The following is a 19,822-nucleotide window of genomic DNA, read 5'->3' on the forward strand; positions in this document are numbered from 1 at the left end:
CACAATATTTTGTAATTGTGTTTGCATGTCTATTTCACTTATTAAATAGTGTATGTACTTCCAGGTGGTAGGGACTGTTACTGTATTCATTTCTCTATCCAAATAGTAGAAAGCACTAAGTTAATGTCTGTCACATAAACAACAACAGGAAAAATCTAATAGCTTTCTCAAAATCTTTGTTTTGAACACTAAACAATAATCTAAATGTGCTATTTCAATTTACAAACAGATGGCTGGGCTAACTTGGCTCCATAAGCATCATCTTAAACAGCTTATTTAAAAATGCAGATTCCTAGGCAGCACTCCAAACTCAATCAGTGTGGGGTCAGGGCTTGGAAATGTATATTTTTAAGTCTGCCAGTTGATTCTGATCAGCCAGGTTTGAAAACCACTGGGCTAACCTTAATAGATGCTCTTTTTATCCTATATTTGTTAGGTAGCAAACTGAATCCAGCAACACATACAAAGAAATATATACAACATCCAAGTGGGTTTTATTCTATGAATGCAAAGCTTGTTCAATATTTGAAAATCAATGTAATCCAGCAGATCAACAGGGTAAAAAAGATAAATCACATAACCATATCATCTGATGAAGAAAAACATTTGAAAAAAAAAATCCAACACTCATTTAGAGTATAAACTCTCAGCAAAGTAGGAACAGAGGGAAATTTCTTCAAGCTGATAAAGAGTATTGACAAAAAACCTATAGCTAATGTCATACTTATTGGTGAAAGACTGAATGCTTTCCCTTTAAGATCAGAAAAAGGCAAGGATGTCCACTCTCATCTCTCTTACTTAACATAATACTGGGAATCCTAGCCAGTGCAGTAGGGGAAGAAAGGAAATAAAAGGGATACAAATTAAAAAGGAAGAAATAAAACTGTCCCTATTTACAGATGACATGGTTCTCTACATAGAAAATCTTAAGCAATCAAAAAAATAATTCCTAGGACTAATAAGTGAATTCAGCAAGGTCACAGGAGGTAAAATCAACATACAAAAAACAAATATACAAGCAATATCATGTAGAAACTGAAATTAAAACTAAATACAACTTACAATTGTTCAAAAAAATATTTGAGTGTAAGTCTAATAAAACAGGTATGAGACCAATATGCTGAAAACCACAGAACACTGATGAAAGATCTAAATAAATAAGAGATATACCCTACTCATGGGCTGGAAGACTCAACATAACAAGGATGTCAATTCTCCCCAAACTGATCTATAGGTTTAATACAATTCCTATCAAAATTCCAGGAAGATCTTTTTTTATAGAGACAAATTTATTCTAAGATTCGTATGAAGAGGCAAAGGAACTAGAAGAGCTAAAACAAGTTTGGAAAGGAAGAATAAAAAGTAGGCAGAATCACTATCCCTGATGTTAAGTCTTACTATATAAAGCTACAGTAATAAACACAGTGTGGTGTTTGTGAAGAGGTTAACACATATATCAATGGAACAGAATAAAAAATGAAATTTGACCTAATAAGCTTCATACTGTATCCAAAAATTATTTCAAGTGCATCACAGATTTAAATATAAAATATAAAACTATAAAACATGGAATGAAAACATAAATGAAAATCTACAGGATGTAGGTCTAGGAAAAAGAGTTCTTAGACATGACACCAAAAGCATGATCCATAGAAGCAAATAAATCAATTAACTGGGTTTTGTCAAAATGAAAAGCTTCTGCTCTGTGAAAGAGTTTAAGAGGATGAAAAGAGAAGCTACCGAGTGGAAGGACATATTCCCAAACCACTTATCTGATACACGAGTTGTATCTAAAATATATGAAGAACTCTCAAAACCTAATAGTAAAACAAAAAAAATCCAATTAAAAAAAGGGCAAGAAATATAAATAGTCATTTCACTAGAGGATAGATAGATGGCAAATAAACATATGAAAATAAGTTCAGATATCATTAGTCATTAGGGTAATATAAATTAAAACCACAGTGAGATATCATAACACACCTATCAGAACAGCTAAAATAAAAAGTGACAATACTAAATGCTAGTGAGGATTTAGAGAAAAACTGCACCTCTCATACATTGCTACTGGGAATGTAAAACGGTATACACAGCCACTCAAAAATAGTTGGGTAGTTTCTTTAAACACTAAACATACACTTACCATACAACCCTGCAATCACACTTCTGGACATTTATCCTAGAGAAATGAAAACTTATGTCCATACAAAAACCTGTACATGCATGTTCATACTGGTTTTATTTGTAAATGCCAAAAACTGGAAACAACCCAAATGTCCCGCAATGGGTGAACGGTTAAACAAACTGTTGTACATTCACACCAGGGACTACTACTCAGCAACAGAAAGGAAAGAACTATGGATATACACAACAATTTGTTGGATATCAAGGGAATTATGCTAACTGAAAAAGCCAACTTCAAAAGGTCATATACTGCATGATTCCATGTATGTAACATTTTTGAAAAGGCAAAATTATATACATAGTGTGGTGGTGGTTACACAAATCTACATGTGATAAAACTGCACTGACCCATACCAATGCGCAAGCACGTGCGTGCACGCACAGACACACACAGGAGTACATGTAAAACTAGAGAAATCTGAATAAGGTCTGTGATTTGCACCAATGTTACTCTCCTGGTTTTGCTATAGTAGTACAGTTATGTGATATGCTACTACTGGGGTAAACTGGCTGAAGGGTACATGGGGCCTGTCTGTACTATTTTTGTAATTCCTATGAATCTATAATCATTTCAAAATAAAAAAGTTAATCCATGTTTATCAAGATAATTTAAATTCAACCATAATTAAATGATTTAGACATACACTCTCCTTTGCAAGTACGCTGTCATCAATACAACTTGTTTATCAAGAACCAAATTCATCTGTCTCATTAACAACTTTAAATGCTCATATACATGATACTCATTTTAAGTGTGAAAATGTGTTGAATATGGGGAATCACTATTTTGCTCATAACTTGTAATATGTATTCACTATACTAATTACCTACAAATACATTTTCAATAAGCATATAGTTTGAAATTCTTCTTCCTGTTATTTTGCTGATAATATGTATTTATTAATGTAGTTTTGTATCTGTTGAATCTAGTAATAAAAAAACTGGGACTTGTATTTTATGTCTTTTTAATTTCATTTTTCTAGTAATTCATTTTTATTACCTTTTACAAATGTACTGGTCTATGACAACGTATAATTAAAAATAAACATTGGCCCTTCACAATATATAGTTTGAGAAACATTCAGCTAGGTGACAGCACATTCTTAGCTGTTTGAATAATATTGCACAAAGAGTACAAGTAACTTCAAAAGGAGAGCTCAGGGGCTGGCCCCGTGGCTTAGCGGTTGAGTGCAGACGCTCCGCTGCTGGCGGCCCGGGTTCGGATCCCGGTCCCGCACCGACCCACCGCTTCTCTGGCCATGCTGACGCCGTGTCCCACATATAGCAACTAGAAGGATGTGCAACTATGACATACAACTATCTACTGGGGGGCTTTGGGGGAAAAAAAGGAGGAGGATTGGCAATGGATGTTAGCTCAGAGCCGTTCCTCAGCAAAAAGAGGAGGATTAGCATGGATGTTAGCTCAGGGCTGATCTTCCTCACAAAAAAAAAAAAAAAAAGGAGAAAAAAAAGGAGAGCTCAGGCTGAAAAGCCCTGTCTTTGAACCTGTCCTGTTTAACCTCTGGATTAACAACTTTAGTGAGAATTACCAAAGATAGGCAATTAATTTGGGGATTAATAGGCAATTAATTTAGGGATAACAAGAACATAATGGAAGACTAAACTAGATCCTAAACTAATGTGGGCCAGGGTGAATCTATTCCTATAGAGCTCCATTTGATTAAAAATTCTGTATAAAAAATCAACTCGACAATTATAGGACCTACAGAGGCTGATGCAAAGATTCAGGACAAGGCCTGTTACTTCAGTTGACTCTAGAATTAATGAGTGAAAGGGATGATGTAGCTTCCCCTATAACAGTAATGTGAGGTTAGGCTGAGTTAACAGATGATCTAGAACATGACAAAGACTCTATTTTGTGCTAGTCATACCACATTTAGAGGGCTATATTCAATTTAGGAAGGAAGAGAGTGATGAGGTGTTAAAGAAACTCATAAAGCACATCCTCTGATGAATAGCTGAAGGAAAAAAAAGAAAGTATTTATTTATAACCTAGAATAGAATAAGAAGATGAGAATAAAGATAAAGCTATCTTCAAAAGTTTTGAAATTTTCCTATAGTCAAGGGTTCATTTATTCTACATGGATCTCTGAGAGCAGAAAAATACCAATGAGTAGAATTTATACAGTGACAGATTTCTACTCACTTAAGAACTTTCAAATAAAGCTGTCTAGAAATGCAATGGGCTGCTTGAGGTATAATGAGATCTCATCAATAGATGTATTTGAACAGAATACACACCATTACTCAAGGTTTATATAATGAAAACAATGGACAGGGAACTGTACTAAGTGGGTCCCAAATCTAACTAGACATTAGAGTGGTACCAGGGAACAGTTAAAAATACTTTGTAGGCCCCACATCCAGAAAATTCTGATTTAACAGGATTGTGGTGGGGCTTCGTAATCTACTTTTCCAAATGCATACTACTCAGGGATTCTGATGCTGTTGCTTATCCCTTGAGAACCTCTGTTTCCAACCCAACTCAGACAGTCTATGGTGAAGCAAAAAAAGCTTGGTAGGAGTAAGAGATAAAGGAAGTAACATAGGTCAAAAGATGGTCTGCAATCCAACAAGAGGTTAAATTTAGGGTAAAGCACGGCAAAGAGCCAATGGCAATGCTTTTTTCTTTTTTTTAAAAAATGATTTGTGCTTCATACATCTACAAAGGGCAAGTGGAAAAGCTAGGAAATAGTTCATTCCCCAAGCTTTCACTGAGGATTTACTGTGGGGTTAAAATAAATAAATAAATATAAAATAAATAAATAAATATAAACAAACAAACAAACAAATTAAAATTTACTCCCCAAGCATCTCAAACTCACAACCTAGTTGGATATTTAAGGCATCTACACACAACACAAACAGTTAATGAAAAAGTGGTACAAACTAACACAGTGTTAAGCATTTATTAGAAATCTCTCAGTACTTGCTGATATCTGACAAAATTATCATCTCTACATTTAAGCACTAAGGGAACATAAGATTCAAGTCTATGTATGACTGTTTCTTGGATGATGATGAGTCCTGTAAGTAATATGGATGTAAGGACAAATAGAATATGATTTCTATTTATTTAAGTATCTTGTCTGTATCTAAATATAAAATCAACAGAGTTGATACTAAAAAGCTAATGCTAAAAAACTAATGCTACAAATATGTAATATATATTTATTATATATAATAAATTATAAGTTATATGTTTATACATAATATATATAAATATATAACAAATATATAACTAATGCTACAAATATATAACAAATATCTAACTAAAAATCTAATGCTACAAATGTACTATTTCCTTGACCCCTATCTGCAACCACACCTTCTCCAAACCAGGGTCTCTGTTTTTGTTCATAACTTCCCTTCCACATATACTTTAAACTTGCTTTCAAGTGTCCTCCCTGCTCCCCAATCCCATAAAACCTTCTTCCATCTCATTCTCCTATCACTATGATCCACACTGATAAAGGGAACAGAAAAATGTTCCACCATTTACAGGCATACAGGCAAACAACTGAACTTAATTCAAAGATCTAAGATGTACAAAAAAATTCAGAGTTCAACCTACTCACCTTTCCAGCTACAAATGGCATATCACCCAAGCATAATCTATAATGCGGTTGAGCAGCAAAATAGTTCCTAGAACCTTTCTGAATGCAAAGGAAAGAAAAACAATTTTACAATAAAAGCTACTGTACATAATTAACCTGAAACTTCAGTTTACTGCTGGGCTACTACTTGCCTTATCTATATTGGCAATATATGGTCGTGAGCTCCTAATAATACCTGTCAACATGCATTCTAGCCTATGAAAGGCTTGGAAAGAAAAACTGGTACCTGACAAAACAGGAATTACAGCCTAAGTAGAGAAATAGTTTGTGTGTGTGTAGAGATACACACACACATACATAAAAACATTTTAAGAGCAAAAGGTAATTAATGCAATATTGAATAACAACTACTAATATTTGTGCAGTGTTTTATAGTTCTAAAATGCTTTCATATTATCTCACTATCAGGGTAAAAAGTTAGAAACAGATGTTACTTATCCCCATCTTCCCAATAAAGAAACTGAGAACCAAAGAGATTTACTCATCCAAGGTTATAGTACCACAAGGTTTATGAGTGTTTTCACACAAATTATGCCAAGTAATAATAATCAGCACTTTGGCTTACTGGTTTTGTTTTCATACCTTTTCTGGTGGTTTTGATTTCTTCTTTTTAATTCTTCTCGCACTGGGAACACATGAAGTTGCCTTATCTTCAAAGATAAGTCTATTTGCCTCTAGACCAGTCTGCAACTAGGAAAAATATAAGAGCCTAAAGTTAATGATGTAAAAATAAAAGCTATGATTCACATTCGAGATGTGCCATGTAAAGGCCTGTAAAAATCTATAGTAGTATCTGACTGAAAAACACACCATCACTGTATAACTGTGTCTTGAACTAATCTGTCAACATTTGTCAAATATTTTAAATCAATACCAGTCTCTCCTTTTATCTTGAAGTGCTGTGTTATAATTTATCCTTTCTTTAGCCTGGAACTCTTTAGCTCCATTATTTGTAGTTGCTCCATAAATTATATCTAATGAGTTAAATGCAATATATCTAACTCCAAACTGATGGTTCAAGATTTCCCTTTTTTCACACATGGCATCTACAACAGTGCCAGACACAAAGCAGCTGGAGAGCGAAACACATTTCTTCCTCTTTTATAAACTCATACATTTACAATATAAGAAAAAGGAATTGGAAATTTATTTCCAAAAGAACTGTAAGGTATGTGAGCAAATGATATCAAGCCCATTTCTCTAGAAGCTTAGTAACTCCATTAATTTAAAAATAATTTCCTACCCAAATGGTATAAATTCCACAAGCAATTACCAAGGACTTCAAAAAACGACTACTGTTTTCCCTAAACCAACTTTCAACTTTGCTTAAAACACACACAAACGTGTGTGTATGTGTATTTGACTAGAATAGTGGTTTTCAAACCTGCCTATGTATTGTCTGGAGTTTAACAGAAAAATTCAGATTGTCAGGCTCCTCTCTCCAGACCTCATGATTTTGAACGTTCCAGGTTGGGGAAGGGGGTATTTTAAAAGTATTTTAAAGTTCTCCAGGAACTTATTATGGGGCTGAACAAACACTCAGAACCAATGGATTAGTTAAAAGAAATATAGAGATCATTACTAATTCTTCCCACAACGACTGCATTCTTGGGGGACAGAATCTATTCAGGGACAAAGGAATGTAGGGGTCTCTACCCTCAGGAGCATCTACATTCCCATACATCTATCAAAGTTTTATACAGAATAAACTGAATAGATACAATTCAATGAGCAGGAAATTACTACTCTAGAAGACTTATAAAGTCAATGAGTATGAATAGTACACAAAAGAACATTTTTTGAATATTTTTTTTTCTTCCCAATACTTATCATATATTTGTGTAGCAGAGTTTTAACATTTTAAAGTACTTTCATTATCCTTCCCATGTTTGATCCCTCCAACCCCAAAGAAGACACAAAATGAAGACCACTTTATCAATGATAAAACCAAGCTCTCACTGGTTAAATAACTTGCCCAAGGCTACACAAGTTAGGGTTAGCTTGACTTGGAACCACATATCATCCCTGGCCATCCTTCTTCCACTACAATAGTGTTCATTATCAGAACCCAAAACCTTTACTGATATTCTATTATCAGTAATAACTGATTTGGTCTCTATTTTTTACCTGCTAAATAAAAAAGCAAAAATACCATAAAATAACTTTTTAAATTCATAAAATAATGAACTTGTTTAATTTTGTATTTCATGTAAAATAGAACTCACTCCCACAATATGTATAAAGCACAACCCCTAAGTTTGCATGTTACAAGTGAGGAAATGGAGACACAGTAAAGTGGCCTACACTAAAGTGGAAAAGGCAGAGAAACCAAGTAATTTCAATATTTGTTGGTGGTCAAAAATAAAGTCACATGACTATGTAACTCTCAAAGTACACTGAGGAAAAAAAGATTAATAAGAAGGTAAATATTGGGGAAAGAAAATATATCAGGTTTAACAGAAAGAGAAATGTGAAGTCACTGAATTCTGGGAAGCACTGGAAGAAATTGACAAGATAACAAAGATGAGATGATAGAACGTTTACAGTCCTGTGAACACATGTATGACGTGGTACTGCTGGCATCTGGCCTCAGCCTGAACTGCAGAGCCTCCACTTCTAATTATTTTGGAATCAGGACCTGCTTCTTATGTTAATATTATAATGAAAAAAGATACATGCAAATGTTATAAGACTCAAAGACTTTGGAAGGGGGAGGGTAACATATGGGAGGTATTTGAATAAATAAGCTCGTAAGGGGAGAGTCTTCAATTATAAACAGAAGTATTTTACTGAGCCTATAAGTAAGACTTACTGGGTACAGACATATGGCTATATCTTCCAGAAATGCAGTTCTGATTAGTACACATAAACTCAATATTTTTATGAATTCACAGTGCCTCATCTATTCTACCTGGTGGCCAATGCATGGAATAAAATCCAAGACTAGGAGTGAATAGATCTTCTGTGAATTAGTATGGATCACCAGCTATCGGGGCAGACCACTACCTTAACTTCTGTCCTGGTGTCTTGAGGCCACCACGGATAAGGAACACTTGTAAGTAGGATATTGAACAATGGCTTGCAAACATTTCTGACAGTGACCCTGTGAGAAGTTTTACATGATTATGTATTACCTTGTTATGTATACAGTCTCTGATATTTTATAGTCTACTGATTTTTTTATTTGCTGTTTGAAACCCCACAATTTGAAAAACTCTGAAGAAGTGCTCAGCTTTTACTCTCAGCCTGTAAAAATACGTTTATAATTTTCCATATTAAGGTACATCTGAGAATTTATGTATTGGACCATTCCAAATTATAAATAATCTAAGAAGCCCACAGTTAATCATCTGTTCATGTATAAAGAGCAATATGAAATATGAAGAGTCTACCTGCTCACATTTCAACTTACTTGGGCTGCCTTAGCTTGCATACGTTTCCTTTCCTGTTCTTCTTCACGGAGTTTTGCTTCCAACTCTTCCATTTTTTTCTATTGATAAAAATATTAAAAGCGGTAATAGTGAAAAATGTCTTGGATCTATTTGCAAAATTTTAATATAGCAACACAGGAACGTGTTGTAAAATTTTAGCATAGTAAATATAATCTTCTTAGTTCACTCTAGTAAAGGCTCTGGGCTTGGGCTTGTCAGTATCCATGACACTCTTCTTTGTGCATCATTATTAGTCATTTGTGAGGTAGGCTCTAAGGTAGCTGAATAGAATTATGGGTAAAATCTATGACCAAAGAACAGAGTTCTGTATGAAGGCATATAGGCTACATGGAAGTTGAATGCAGAACTTTAGTCTCAATGGTATTAAATACTTCCCAAGTGAATCAATTAAAACTAAAATTAGTACAGAGAACAACTTAACCAAGTGATACAAGCCTTAGGAATACTCAAAACCATTTAATCTCTCAACATTTTCAGAAAGAACTCCTTCCTCATGTCCATCAAGATTGTAAACTGTGAACATTCTCTCCAAATTCACATTTCTTGCTTTTAAAAATTCCTATATATTTCTTCGCTATGACTTTTCTTCCCATAAATATCCAATATTATAAAATGATGAATTTTACAAAAAACACGATATTATGCATTAATGAGTAAAAGAGACATTCACTGACTTCTGCAAGGGCCTGCATTGTGGTAAGTTTGTTATACTCCTGTTCAAGAAGATCCAATTTCTCAAGTTGGCTCTGAACATGTGTTTGATCATGTTGTCGTTCTCTTTCTAGGGAAACCTAGGAAACAATATTCAATACACCATAACAATCTGACAAAAAATCGAAAACAACTAACACTGAGTGAAACTTACGAATACACTGTATGCTATTTATTTGACCTTTCATAGAATTATTTAGATACTGCAGAGAAATTCTAGGAAAATAATATTAAGATGAAACCACAGGAACATCAATCAATACAAATGGAATCCTGTTCTTACTCTATACCATTATAACATTTGGTTCTATATAGTGAGACTATCATTATACTCCAGGATAACAGGGATTTACTAGATATATAGGCTACACACACACACACAAATACTTTCAATTAGTCTGGTTCTCTTACATAGTTAATCTCTTAATTAAGGTAATAATTATGGTTTTGGTATCCACCATTTACACTTCCTCTGAATTCTATGCATAACATCCATTATTATTATTTTTTTAGGGTCAGGGTCAAGGATTTGAAGACTGCCTCCTATCAGATTTAAGGACTGACAGTAACAGGGTAAACAATTAAACTAGAATAAGAAGTGGAAGCATGCTAAAATGTGGTCTACTGGTAAAAATCCAAAACACTAAGTACTGAACTTGTAAACAGTGTATCTTTATATACAAGTCTTTAGCAATAGGTATCATTGATTGTTAGTGCCACTGAGTCGAATCCAACCCCTAGCAACTCTGTGTACAGCAGAGTGGAACCCTGACCAGTCTTTTTGTGTCATCCTCTCACCTTCTGGCGCTACATCAGACAATGCTCTGCTGCTATTCATAGGGTTTTCATGGCCAATTTTTTCAGAAGTGGGTGGCCAGGTCCTTCTTCCTAGGCTGTCTTAGTCTGGAAGCTCCAATGAAGCCTGTCCACCATGGGTGACCCTGCTGGTATCTGAAATACCAGGGGCATAACTTTCAGCAACAGAGCAACACACAGCCACCACATGACAACCGATAAGACAGTGGTATGGTTCTCTGACCAGGAAATGAAGCCGGGCTGCTGCGGTGAGTGCTGAATCTCAACCATTAGACCACCAGGGATGGCAACAGGTATCACAGAAATTTGAATATAAAAAAGTAATATAAAACAGGACCGGCCCGGCGGCGTAGCAGTTAAGTTTGCGCATTTGGCTTTGGCAGCCCAGGGATCGCTGGTTCGGATCCTGGGCGCGGACCTACTCACCACTCATCAAGCCATGCTGAGGTGGCATCCTATATAGAAGAGCTACAACTCTTCAACTATGATACACAACTATGTACTGGGGCTTTGGGGAGAAAAAAGAAAAAAGAGGAAGATTGGCAAGAGATGTTAGTGCAGGGCCAATCCTCCCCCCCAAAAAAGTGATATAAAACAATTTTCTCAGAAATTTGTGTGAACTACTAATTCCCTCCTATTCACTTCAGTGGACAGTTACTGCTCTTAAAGAATACATTAAGTTAAAAACTGGCACAAATCATATTTTATTTCCAGTTACTGAAACTATTCTTATTAAATGGGCTATTTAAAATTTCCCAATAAAACAGGGCTATAATTCAAAGACATCTATTACATATATCTAACAGATATATTAGTCAAGACATCTTACTGTTGTCTTATAGATGCTTTCTAACCCGAGAACTGAAATATCCCAATGAAGAGAATTATTATATTACTGTATATAACGTTTTGCCACTTCCAATCACATGGCAGACTGAACTGATCACCCCCTTCCCACCCCATCTATCACATAAAATTGTTATACAAAACACAGCAATAATAATAAATTATTACATAGCAAGTTTGAAAGCAAGAAAGAGAAATCAGCAGAGGCAAAAAAAGATAAAGGAACTCAAAACCTCACTTAAGTGAAAGGATACTGAAGCCAAATATCACATGAGGCAGTACTCGAGCCTTGGTGACTAAGATATACCAGGAACATGACATAAAATCTCAGGCATTATACTATCTGCATGATGCAAGAACCCCAAGCTAAGAACATAAATCTGGACCAGAAACAGTGAAACCTACCAAGGCTCAGCAAAGGCAAATCCACAACTGCCTCATAAGGCTGCCCACACTAAACTTAGGAAGTATGTAATTCCCAGGATAAACAACTCTAAAGAGTATGTGTTCACCACAAGGGAAAAAAAACACAAACCATAAAGGAGAATCAGCAGATGGAACAAATGAGAAGACTGATACTCTGAAAACATCAGCTAATTTAAAAGAAATTGAGAATTGTTTATAGTGTTCAAAGAGATAAAAGAAAGGAATAAAAACCAAAGTAATGGTACATTAAAATGACAAAAATAGGTCGACTGAAGAAGACGCAGTTGGAAACAAAAAAACATGGTCACTGAAATAAACTCAACGGCAGAGTAAAGAGACACATGAGAATTAATTACTGAAACATCCTCTCAAATACTGTCATGCAATTATTCAAATATTTCCTTTAAGACTAGTATCTCCAAGTTTGACTGAAAGCTGACTGAAGGTAGGAAGTATATAATTTCTCTCTCACACTGCTGAGCATCTAGCAAAATGTTAAGCATACAGACATTCGAATTTTGCATAATGAAGTTAAGATGCCCTGAAACTGTGGTATTCATGATGAATTCAAATTCTAGATTCATAATAGGAAAAAGAAGTCTGTTTTAAAAAATATATTCCAGATTGATGTTGCAGATGTGTTCTCACAAGTGTGGAGGTTGCTTAAATAAAAATACCTCCAGTGTGACACAGTAAAATACTTTTGTTAAAATAACAGTTCTAAAGAGTTTTTCAAACTATAAAGAACTTTGAAATCTGCTACCTCACTTGAGCCTTTAAACAAATTCAAGAGCTAGAGAGGTACATATTATGATTTAGACTTTTTATAATGTAGACTCAAAGAAGTTAACATGACTTGAAAAGATCACACAATTAACTGTATAGTATTTTTCCAATTTAAGTAAAACTCTACCAAATACAGCAACAACAATGAAGAAGGCCAATCAAACCTTCAGACACCATAAATAATCCCAAGTAATTTCAGTCTCGGGCTGTGATATTGTTCAAAAGCAGAAGCCATCAAAGCTGCGTGCAGAGGATGTGGCAGTGTGTGTGCGACAGTCACCTAGAAAGGAAACCTCTGTTTACAGCTATGCTGAAAACACAAATCACATTTTTCTCAAAGCTTACACTAGCAGTTTTTCAAAGTGAACTGCTGGTACTATTAGCAGTGATCATGTTAAGATAAAAGGAGAAATTATTATAAGAGCACCATTAGTCCTCACTGAGAAAAAAAGGTGTTAATATCAATGGAATTTTCCCCATGACTAACCGTTCTTGAGAATGAATCTATAAGGTGCCATACCTGTTTCTCTAAGACCGATGTCCTTTCCATTTCTGCATGCTTTATCATATTACGCATGTATTCCAATTGCTTTTCTAAAAGATTACATTTATTTTCTGCAGCTAACAACTGAGATGTCAGTTCTAAAAAGAATACACAAGAAAAGCAGAAATTAGCTCACTCACAGAACAGTTTTAACAAGCTGTTTAACAGGAATTTAATCTACAGTGTAGGCAACAAACACTTTCCAGCAGGCCTATAAGCATTTTCAGATAACCTAAGTCATTCTCCTTCTATACGCTACTACAATCTGCCTCGAATTCAGTCAGTAAATATAATGCATGACATCAGCACTTGCTCCTCAAAATGCACCCAAGTATATGCAATTTTGTAGTGCTTGAAGACAGTGACCACTAGAAAACATTAACATGGAATTTCTCTTAATTTTACAATACTTATTTTGATAGCGTTTCATTTCTTCCATAATTAGACAAACCTTGATTGTGCTTTGATTCCTCATTCTTCGAATTCTCCCTTTCTTGTATCTGTTCATCCAACACTTTCTTATATTCAATTGTTTCTCTAGACAAGGTTTTCACACTTTCTTCCGCTTGAATCCTTTCAAGTTCTAAGCGTCGAATTTTATCTTGAAGATTCTTCAGAGCAGAAAATATGGCTGCCAAACACAAACATGGATACAGTAAGATAATATATATGGAGAAGGTTCACTGAAAAAGAATAAACTCATCTAAATAAAAAATAAAATTGATGGGTGAGTCCAGTGGAGGATCACTCTTTGGGAACGATACAATGTTAATTATTATCTCAAGATAATTGTTTTTTAAAAAACTTAAAGACATCTTTTGAGTCTTTGTAATGTGCTAGGTACTCAAGTAAAAAAACACCTTATTATGGTAAAAACATTTCTAAGATTTTATAAAATGGTAAAAATATTTAGCTTATCATACAAAATTAATATAACTGCCCCAAAGTACATTATTAACCCTCAATCTTTTTCTGTTCTATGAGAACTTAACATAACAATCTCTATAATCATCTACCATATTCTCCTCATTTCTAATATTGTGAACAATATATTTATGTTCTTTCTTTAGAATCTTACCATTTCCTTAAAATCTTTCTTAGAAGTTCCTTAGAATCTGTAGCATTTTTTTTTCTAAACAAAACACAGGCCAAACATTAGTTCCTTCTCCCACTTTCGATAGTCCTACTGGTTCTCTCTAACAAATTTTAATTACTGTTTAGTAATTTTCATTTTTATCTTGCTCAATAATGAAAGTATTTAAGATTATATTAATTTTCTTCCAAATACTGCAATCCGTAAGTTTAAATATGTAATGCTTCACTGTTTTCTTTTGCAAGAAAATCAATGAATAAATACATATTAAGCAGAATTTAGAAAAAACAGGAATGAAAAGGAAAAACATGACACCCATAATCCTACCATCTTGGTGTAATAAACATTTTGTTGAAATCCTTTTTGGTTTTTCTATGCTTTTCTATGTTAGTGGGATTACTTTTACTATTTCTTATCACACATTCATATACAATCATGTGCCACATAATGACATTTCTGTCAATGACGGACTGCATATACAATGGTGGTCCCATAAGAGTAGTACCATATAGCCTAGGTGTGTAGTACATTATACCATCTAGATCTATCTAAGTACTTAGGGAAGGACGAAATTTTCCTCTACCCTTCTAGGTTCTGTCTGGTCTAAGAATTAAATTGACATGGAACAGATTAACAGGAGAAAAACAAACAAAAGTTTAACAACATGTATACATGGGAGAAACCCAGAAAAACCAAGTAACTCACCAAAATAGCCAAAGCCCTCACCTTAAATACCATCCTCAGCTAAGGACAAAAGATGATGTTGGGGGTGGGGAGAGTCAGGGACTTTGTTCAAAGAGAAGGAAGCAATTCACAAGTAGGGGAAAGTGAGCAAAGTTTTGGAAAACAAGTGTTTGGCCACACAGAAACAGAAGAATACACAGGGGAGCCCAACAAACAGGCTTCTCTAGATTCCTCCCTGTCTACCACTTAGTTCATGTTATGCTAAGGTGACAGCTCACTTCCTGAGACAGGTTTATTTATCTGAATTCTTTTAGGCAGTTAAGGGGGAGGTAACAAGAAAAACTTTCTGAGCCTTTTGTTTCTTAAAAACAATCAGCCTAAAACAATTCTCATGATAAAGAGACACATTTTGGGGTGGTAAATTTCGTTTGCCTTGAGTACACTCCATGATGTTTGCACAAGGATGAAACTGCCTAACAATGAATTTCTCAGAATATTTCCTTGTTGTTAAGTGACTCATGATCGTATAGGTACTTCTCCACGTCAACAGATATATTTCTAGAATTCCATCCTTATAGGGCATTTATATATACTTGCGTCTCTGAACTTTCTGTTACACTAACGTCTGGCTCTACCAGTTCCCATATTTCCTGTTTTTATAGCTCTATAATCTGTTATTAGTTGACATGATGAGGCCATCCTTTATATAGAGTGAACCCTTCTATTAAAAGAAAAAATGCAGTTCTCACACACAGCTCTTTAAATGCAATTCACAAGAGTAAGCATTTCCACTAACACTGTACAGCTCTCTCTATTTAAGTTTTCATACATGCACCTCAGTGAGGACACAGAACAGGCCTAGGTTCATTTATCAGAGATGACTTTTCTACTCACAGCCTCTTTCCCAGGCCACGGGGGCTGAGTTGTTCTAGTTCCCTTTCTCCAATTAGTGTCATCACTCAGTTTTCCAAAGGAAGCATGATTCCAGAAGCTACCTCACATGGGCCTAACGCTTTGTTCTCCAGTCCCTACCTAGATTTAAAATCCTAATTTTTCTCCTACTATACCCTAATACCTAAGGCTTATATCTAATACCAAGACTCCTAATGGTGTCCCTGAGGCTTTTGGCTTTAGTTCCCTTACTGCTTTGGCTTTCAATTCATTTTATTTCTGGTACTGGGTATTCCTTTTTCTAGCTTTTAAGCTATGTATTATTTGCTGCTATTATTATATGAAACTGCTGATATTTGTCTACACTACTATTCAGTCTGATAGTAATATTGCCATCCATCCTTTTTATGTTATGTTCCTAAGATGTCTTTGCCCAGCTTTTATTTTTAACCTGTCATTTTGTTTCACATTGGGCTTAAAAAGCATTTATTGACTTTTCTTTTGAGTTAACATTAATCACATTTGTCATCATACCTGACAAATGTCATCCTATTTTTTTCATTGTATTTTGTGCTTTCTAATTTTGTTTCCTTGACTGTTTCTTTCTTATATTTTACTACATGAAGTACAGCCTCTTTGGAACTGTTTGCCTGGCTTATTTATACACCTCCTTTCCTGGGCACTTCTCCTTAACTCAACATGGCTATTCTATACCTTATGTGTCCCTTTAGTGCCCTCTCACAAATCCGGCCACAGCTGACTGACCCACAGTGGGCACCCAACTAAAGCCCAGACAACTCTCTTCTTGGGATTTTTGGACTTTTGTCCAAAAAGCTGAAGCCAGAATTAGTTCAATTTAAAGCCAAGCCGTTAGTAGCCATGTTTCCTGACATGTGGAAAAAGCCTGACTGTGGCTGAAGAGAATGAAGCTAGCTAGGAGGAGAAAAAAAAGAGATGCAGAGAAAGTGCTGGTCATGTTTGAATCCCTGGTTCCTAATGTGCTTAAAGTCTCCCTGTATAACTGCCTTCCTATTCTTGGTTGTTCAATCCTCCCTTGCGTGTGCGTAAACCAAAAAGATCTCTCTTTGCCAAAGCTAGTTCAGATTGGGAGTTTCTATCACTCATAGCTAAGTTTCTATTAACTGTACTTTGTTTTTTAAGTTTTTATTAAATAAATCTAGTATCATAAAGATACCATATGACTTTACTCTACCAATGGCTATTTTAAAAACATATGAACACATAATGTACTTATGCACACATACATCCCAGAAGGCATGCTCTATGTCAAAAATGAAATTTTACACAAAAGTTCATATAAGAAATATTGCAAACTTCATATCCTCATTTTCTAGTTTTTTAATTGGAGATTTTTGGATCCAGATGATTAAGCAATTTACATTATATAATATCTTCATTTCAAGAGTTATATTTGGCATAGGTTTTCAGTTTTATAAATATTTAGTTTTCACACAAACATGTCTGCTTTCTTGAGTTAAAAATATTCTAGGTGACCAAGTTTTCCCCCTTGGAAAAGGATGTGAGTGAGCTCTTGGTTTCTTTTCTTCTCTTCTATTGCCCTTATATCTATGAGGTCATGCAGCACTGTGCCATTTATGTTCAAGTTACCACATTACCTAGAAAGACCCTTGAGTGAAAAATACTCTATGTAGAAATGAACTATAGAAGATTGGGAGATTTTTAGCTTCATATATTGGGGAGAGATACACTGAAAAATATACTGAAAAATATATTTCTAGAACAAGAAGCAAACTAAATTGTGAAAGATAGAAAGAAGTGCCATACTGAAACATAATAATACTGTACGTATTTATTCTATTTTCAAAAATAGACTTTTCACAGCAAACACTAGATTTAAAATTTTTAATCCTTCATATTACCCACAATATTCCTGAGCATACATGTTCAAAATTAAATACATTTTGGTTAGTTGAGTATGAGAGTGTAAAATGTCTCTGGAAAACCTAGTCAAAAGGAGACACTAAGTTTTCCTTAAACTTTACTTTCATCCCTGAAATATGAGCTCCTAGGGGGGAAGAGACAACTATTATTCATAATTGAAACTCCAATGCTATGCACTATGTGTGGCACGTAGTTGGCACTCAGATGTTTGAATAAACATATACCTATGAAAGTTTCCATACTAATTTAAAACATCAATTAGAAGACAACTAGCAGACAATTCTAACTCTTTTCCTAGCAAAATTAAACTCATCTTAGTAACTCATCTCTTGCCTAACACAATCAGTGGTTCCCTAACTTTACTGCATTTCTGTACTACTTGGTGAGATTTAAAAAATCCCAACGCCCCGGACATACCCCCACATCAAAAAAATAAAAAAATCCAAAAGAATATTTGGAAAGGCAGGGAATCCAAGAAGATCCTCAGGTGATTCTAGTCTGCAAAGTTTGGAAACTTTCTAGTGATATCTAGAAGGGGCTACAAGAATGGAAGACCTTCTATATACTTTTCAAACCCAGTCTGCCATTCATTGAGAATACAGTATTTCGGGTACAGCAAGCCTAGCAAATCTCAGTACTAACTCGTTAATAACAAAGTTGGGTCTATTTGTTTGGAATATTTCTATCATTAATATATCAGCACAGGTTTGTTGCAGATTTAAGGGAGAAAAAAATATAACAGATCACTAGTACACATGTTCAATTTCCCTAGTATCTTTTTGTCTTGGTCATTCTCTACCCTTCTGACTAACTATTCATACTTTTTAGCTCAGTGTTTCAATGGTGGTATTTTCCAGAACTCTTTTCTCCTTCTATTTTCTCTCTGGAGAAACACCTCCACACTCATAGGGCTTCACTCACTACTGTATCCCTGATCATCCCGCGTTCATTACTGCAGAGTTCTCTTTTACACTTCACTTTTATCTTCATTTGCTTACTATTCAGCAAACATTTATAGAGCACATATGATGTGTAAGGCACTCTGCTAGGCGAAGGAGAAAATATAAAGATAATTAAGACAGTCCTTGCCTTCGAGGAGATATCATCTATATTCTAGAACAGAAGCTATCTACTCTCTTTCTACACCTGGTGAAAAATATTTACAAACACTACTCTAGATGTATTCATATCCTTTATTACACTGGTTCTCATGAGCCCAAGGGGAGGCAGGGTTGATGAGACCTTTCCCAGGGTCTGAGATCAATACTATTTTCATAATACTACTACGACTTTATTTGCTCTTTTCACTGCGTTGCCATTAGCAATGATGATGCAAAAGAAATGTTGGGTAAAACTGCTAATTTTAGCCCTAATCAAGGCAGTGGCACTAGACTATAACTTTGGGCATTGTACTCTTCACCGCCACAACACTCCCAGTAAGGAAAAACAAAGCTATTTGATTGTTGCTCTTGATGAAGCCATAAAAATCATTAAATCTCAAACCTTAAGTACACATCTATTTAATATTGTGTGACAAAATGGGAAGCACACATCCATCAAGTACATACCAAAGGACAATGGTCTTGAAAAGCACTTCTACAGATGTTTGAATTGTGAGCTCAACTAAAACCATTTCTTTCAAAGAAACAGCACTTTTTGTTTTTTAAAGAACATTTGATAAACTACGGCTACTCAGACTTAGGTATTTAGCAGTCATTTTCTTGAAAATGAATGACGTGAGCCTGTCGCTTCAAAGATCTGATAGTAGTTGTTGTCAATGGTAAAATTCAAGTGCAAATTAGAATTCTAAAAAAATGCTATCTGTGCT

At 34.9% G+C, this 19,822-nt stretch overlaps 1 protein-coding gene across 2 annotated transcripts in view; it reads right to left on the bottom strand.

Moving 5' to 3' along the window:
- The window catches only part of CEP57 (centrosomal protein 57), a 38,494-nt gene that overhangs the window by 5,303 nt on the left and 13,369 nt on the right, over positions 1-19,822 (bottom strand). For both annotated transcript variants that reach the window (XM_058545374.1, XM_058545375.1), the window contains 6 exons: positions 13,855-14,034; positions 13,380-13,501; positions 9,949-10,065; positions 9,235-9,312; positions 6,405-6,512; positions 5,784-5,861 (listed from right to left, as the gene is read on the bottom strand). In XM_058545374.1, the coding sequence (XP_058401357.1) occupies positions 5,784-5,861; positions 6,405-6,512; positions 9,235-9,312; positions 9,949-10,065; positions 13,380-13,501; positions 13,855-14,034 (683 nt within the window). The remainder of the gene's footprint in view (positions 1-5,783; positions 5,862-6,404; positions 6,513-9,234; positions 9,313-9,948; positions 10,066-13,379; positions 13,502-13,854; positions 14,035-19,822) is intronic.

The sequence above is a fragment of the Diceros bicornis genome, chromosome 7, assembly GCF_020826845.1.
Source record: "Diceros bicornis minor isolate mBicDic1 chromosome 7, mDicBic1.mat.cur, whole genome shotgun sequence".
Classification (NCBI taxonomy): Eukaryota; Metazoa; Chordata; class Mammalia; order Perissodactyla; family Rhinocerotidae; genus Diceros; species Diceros bicornis.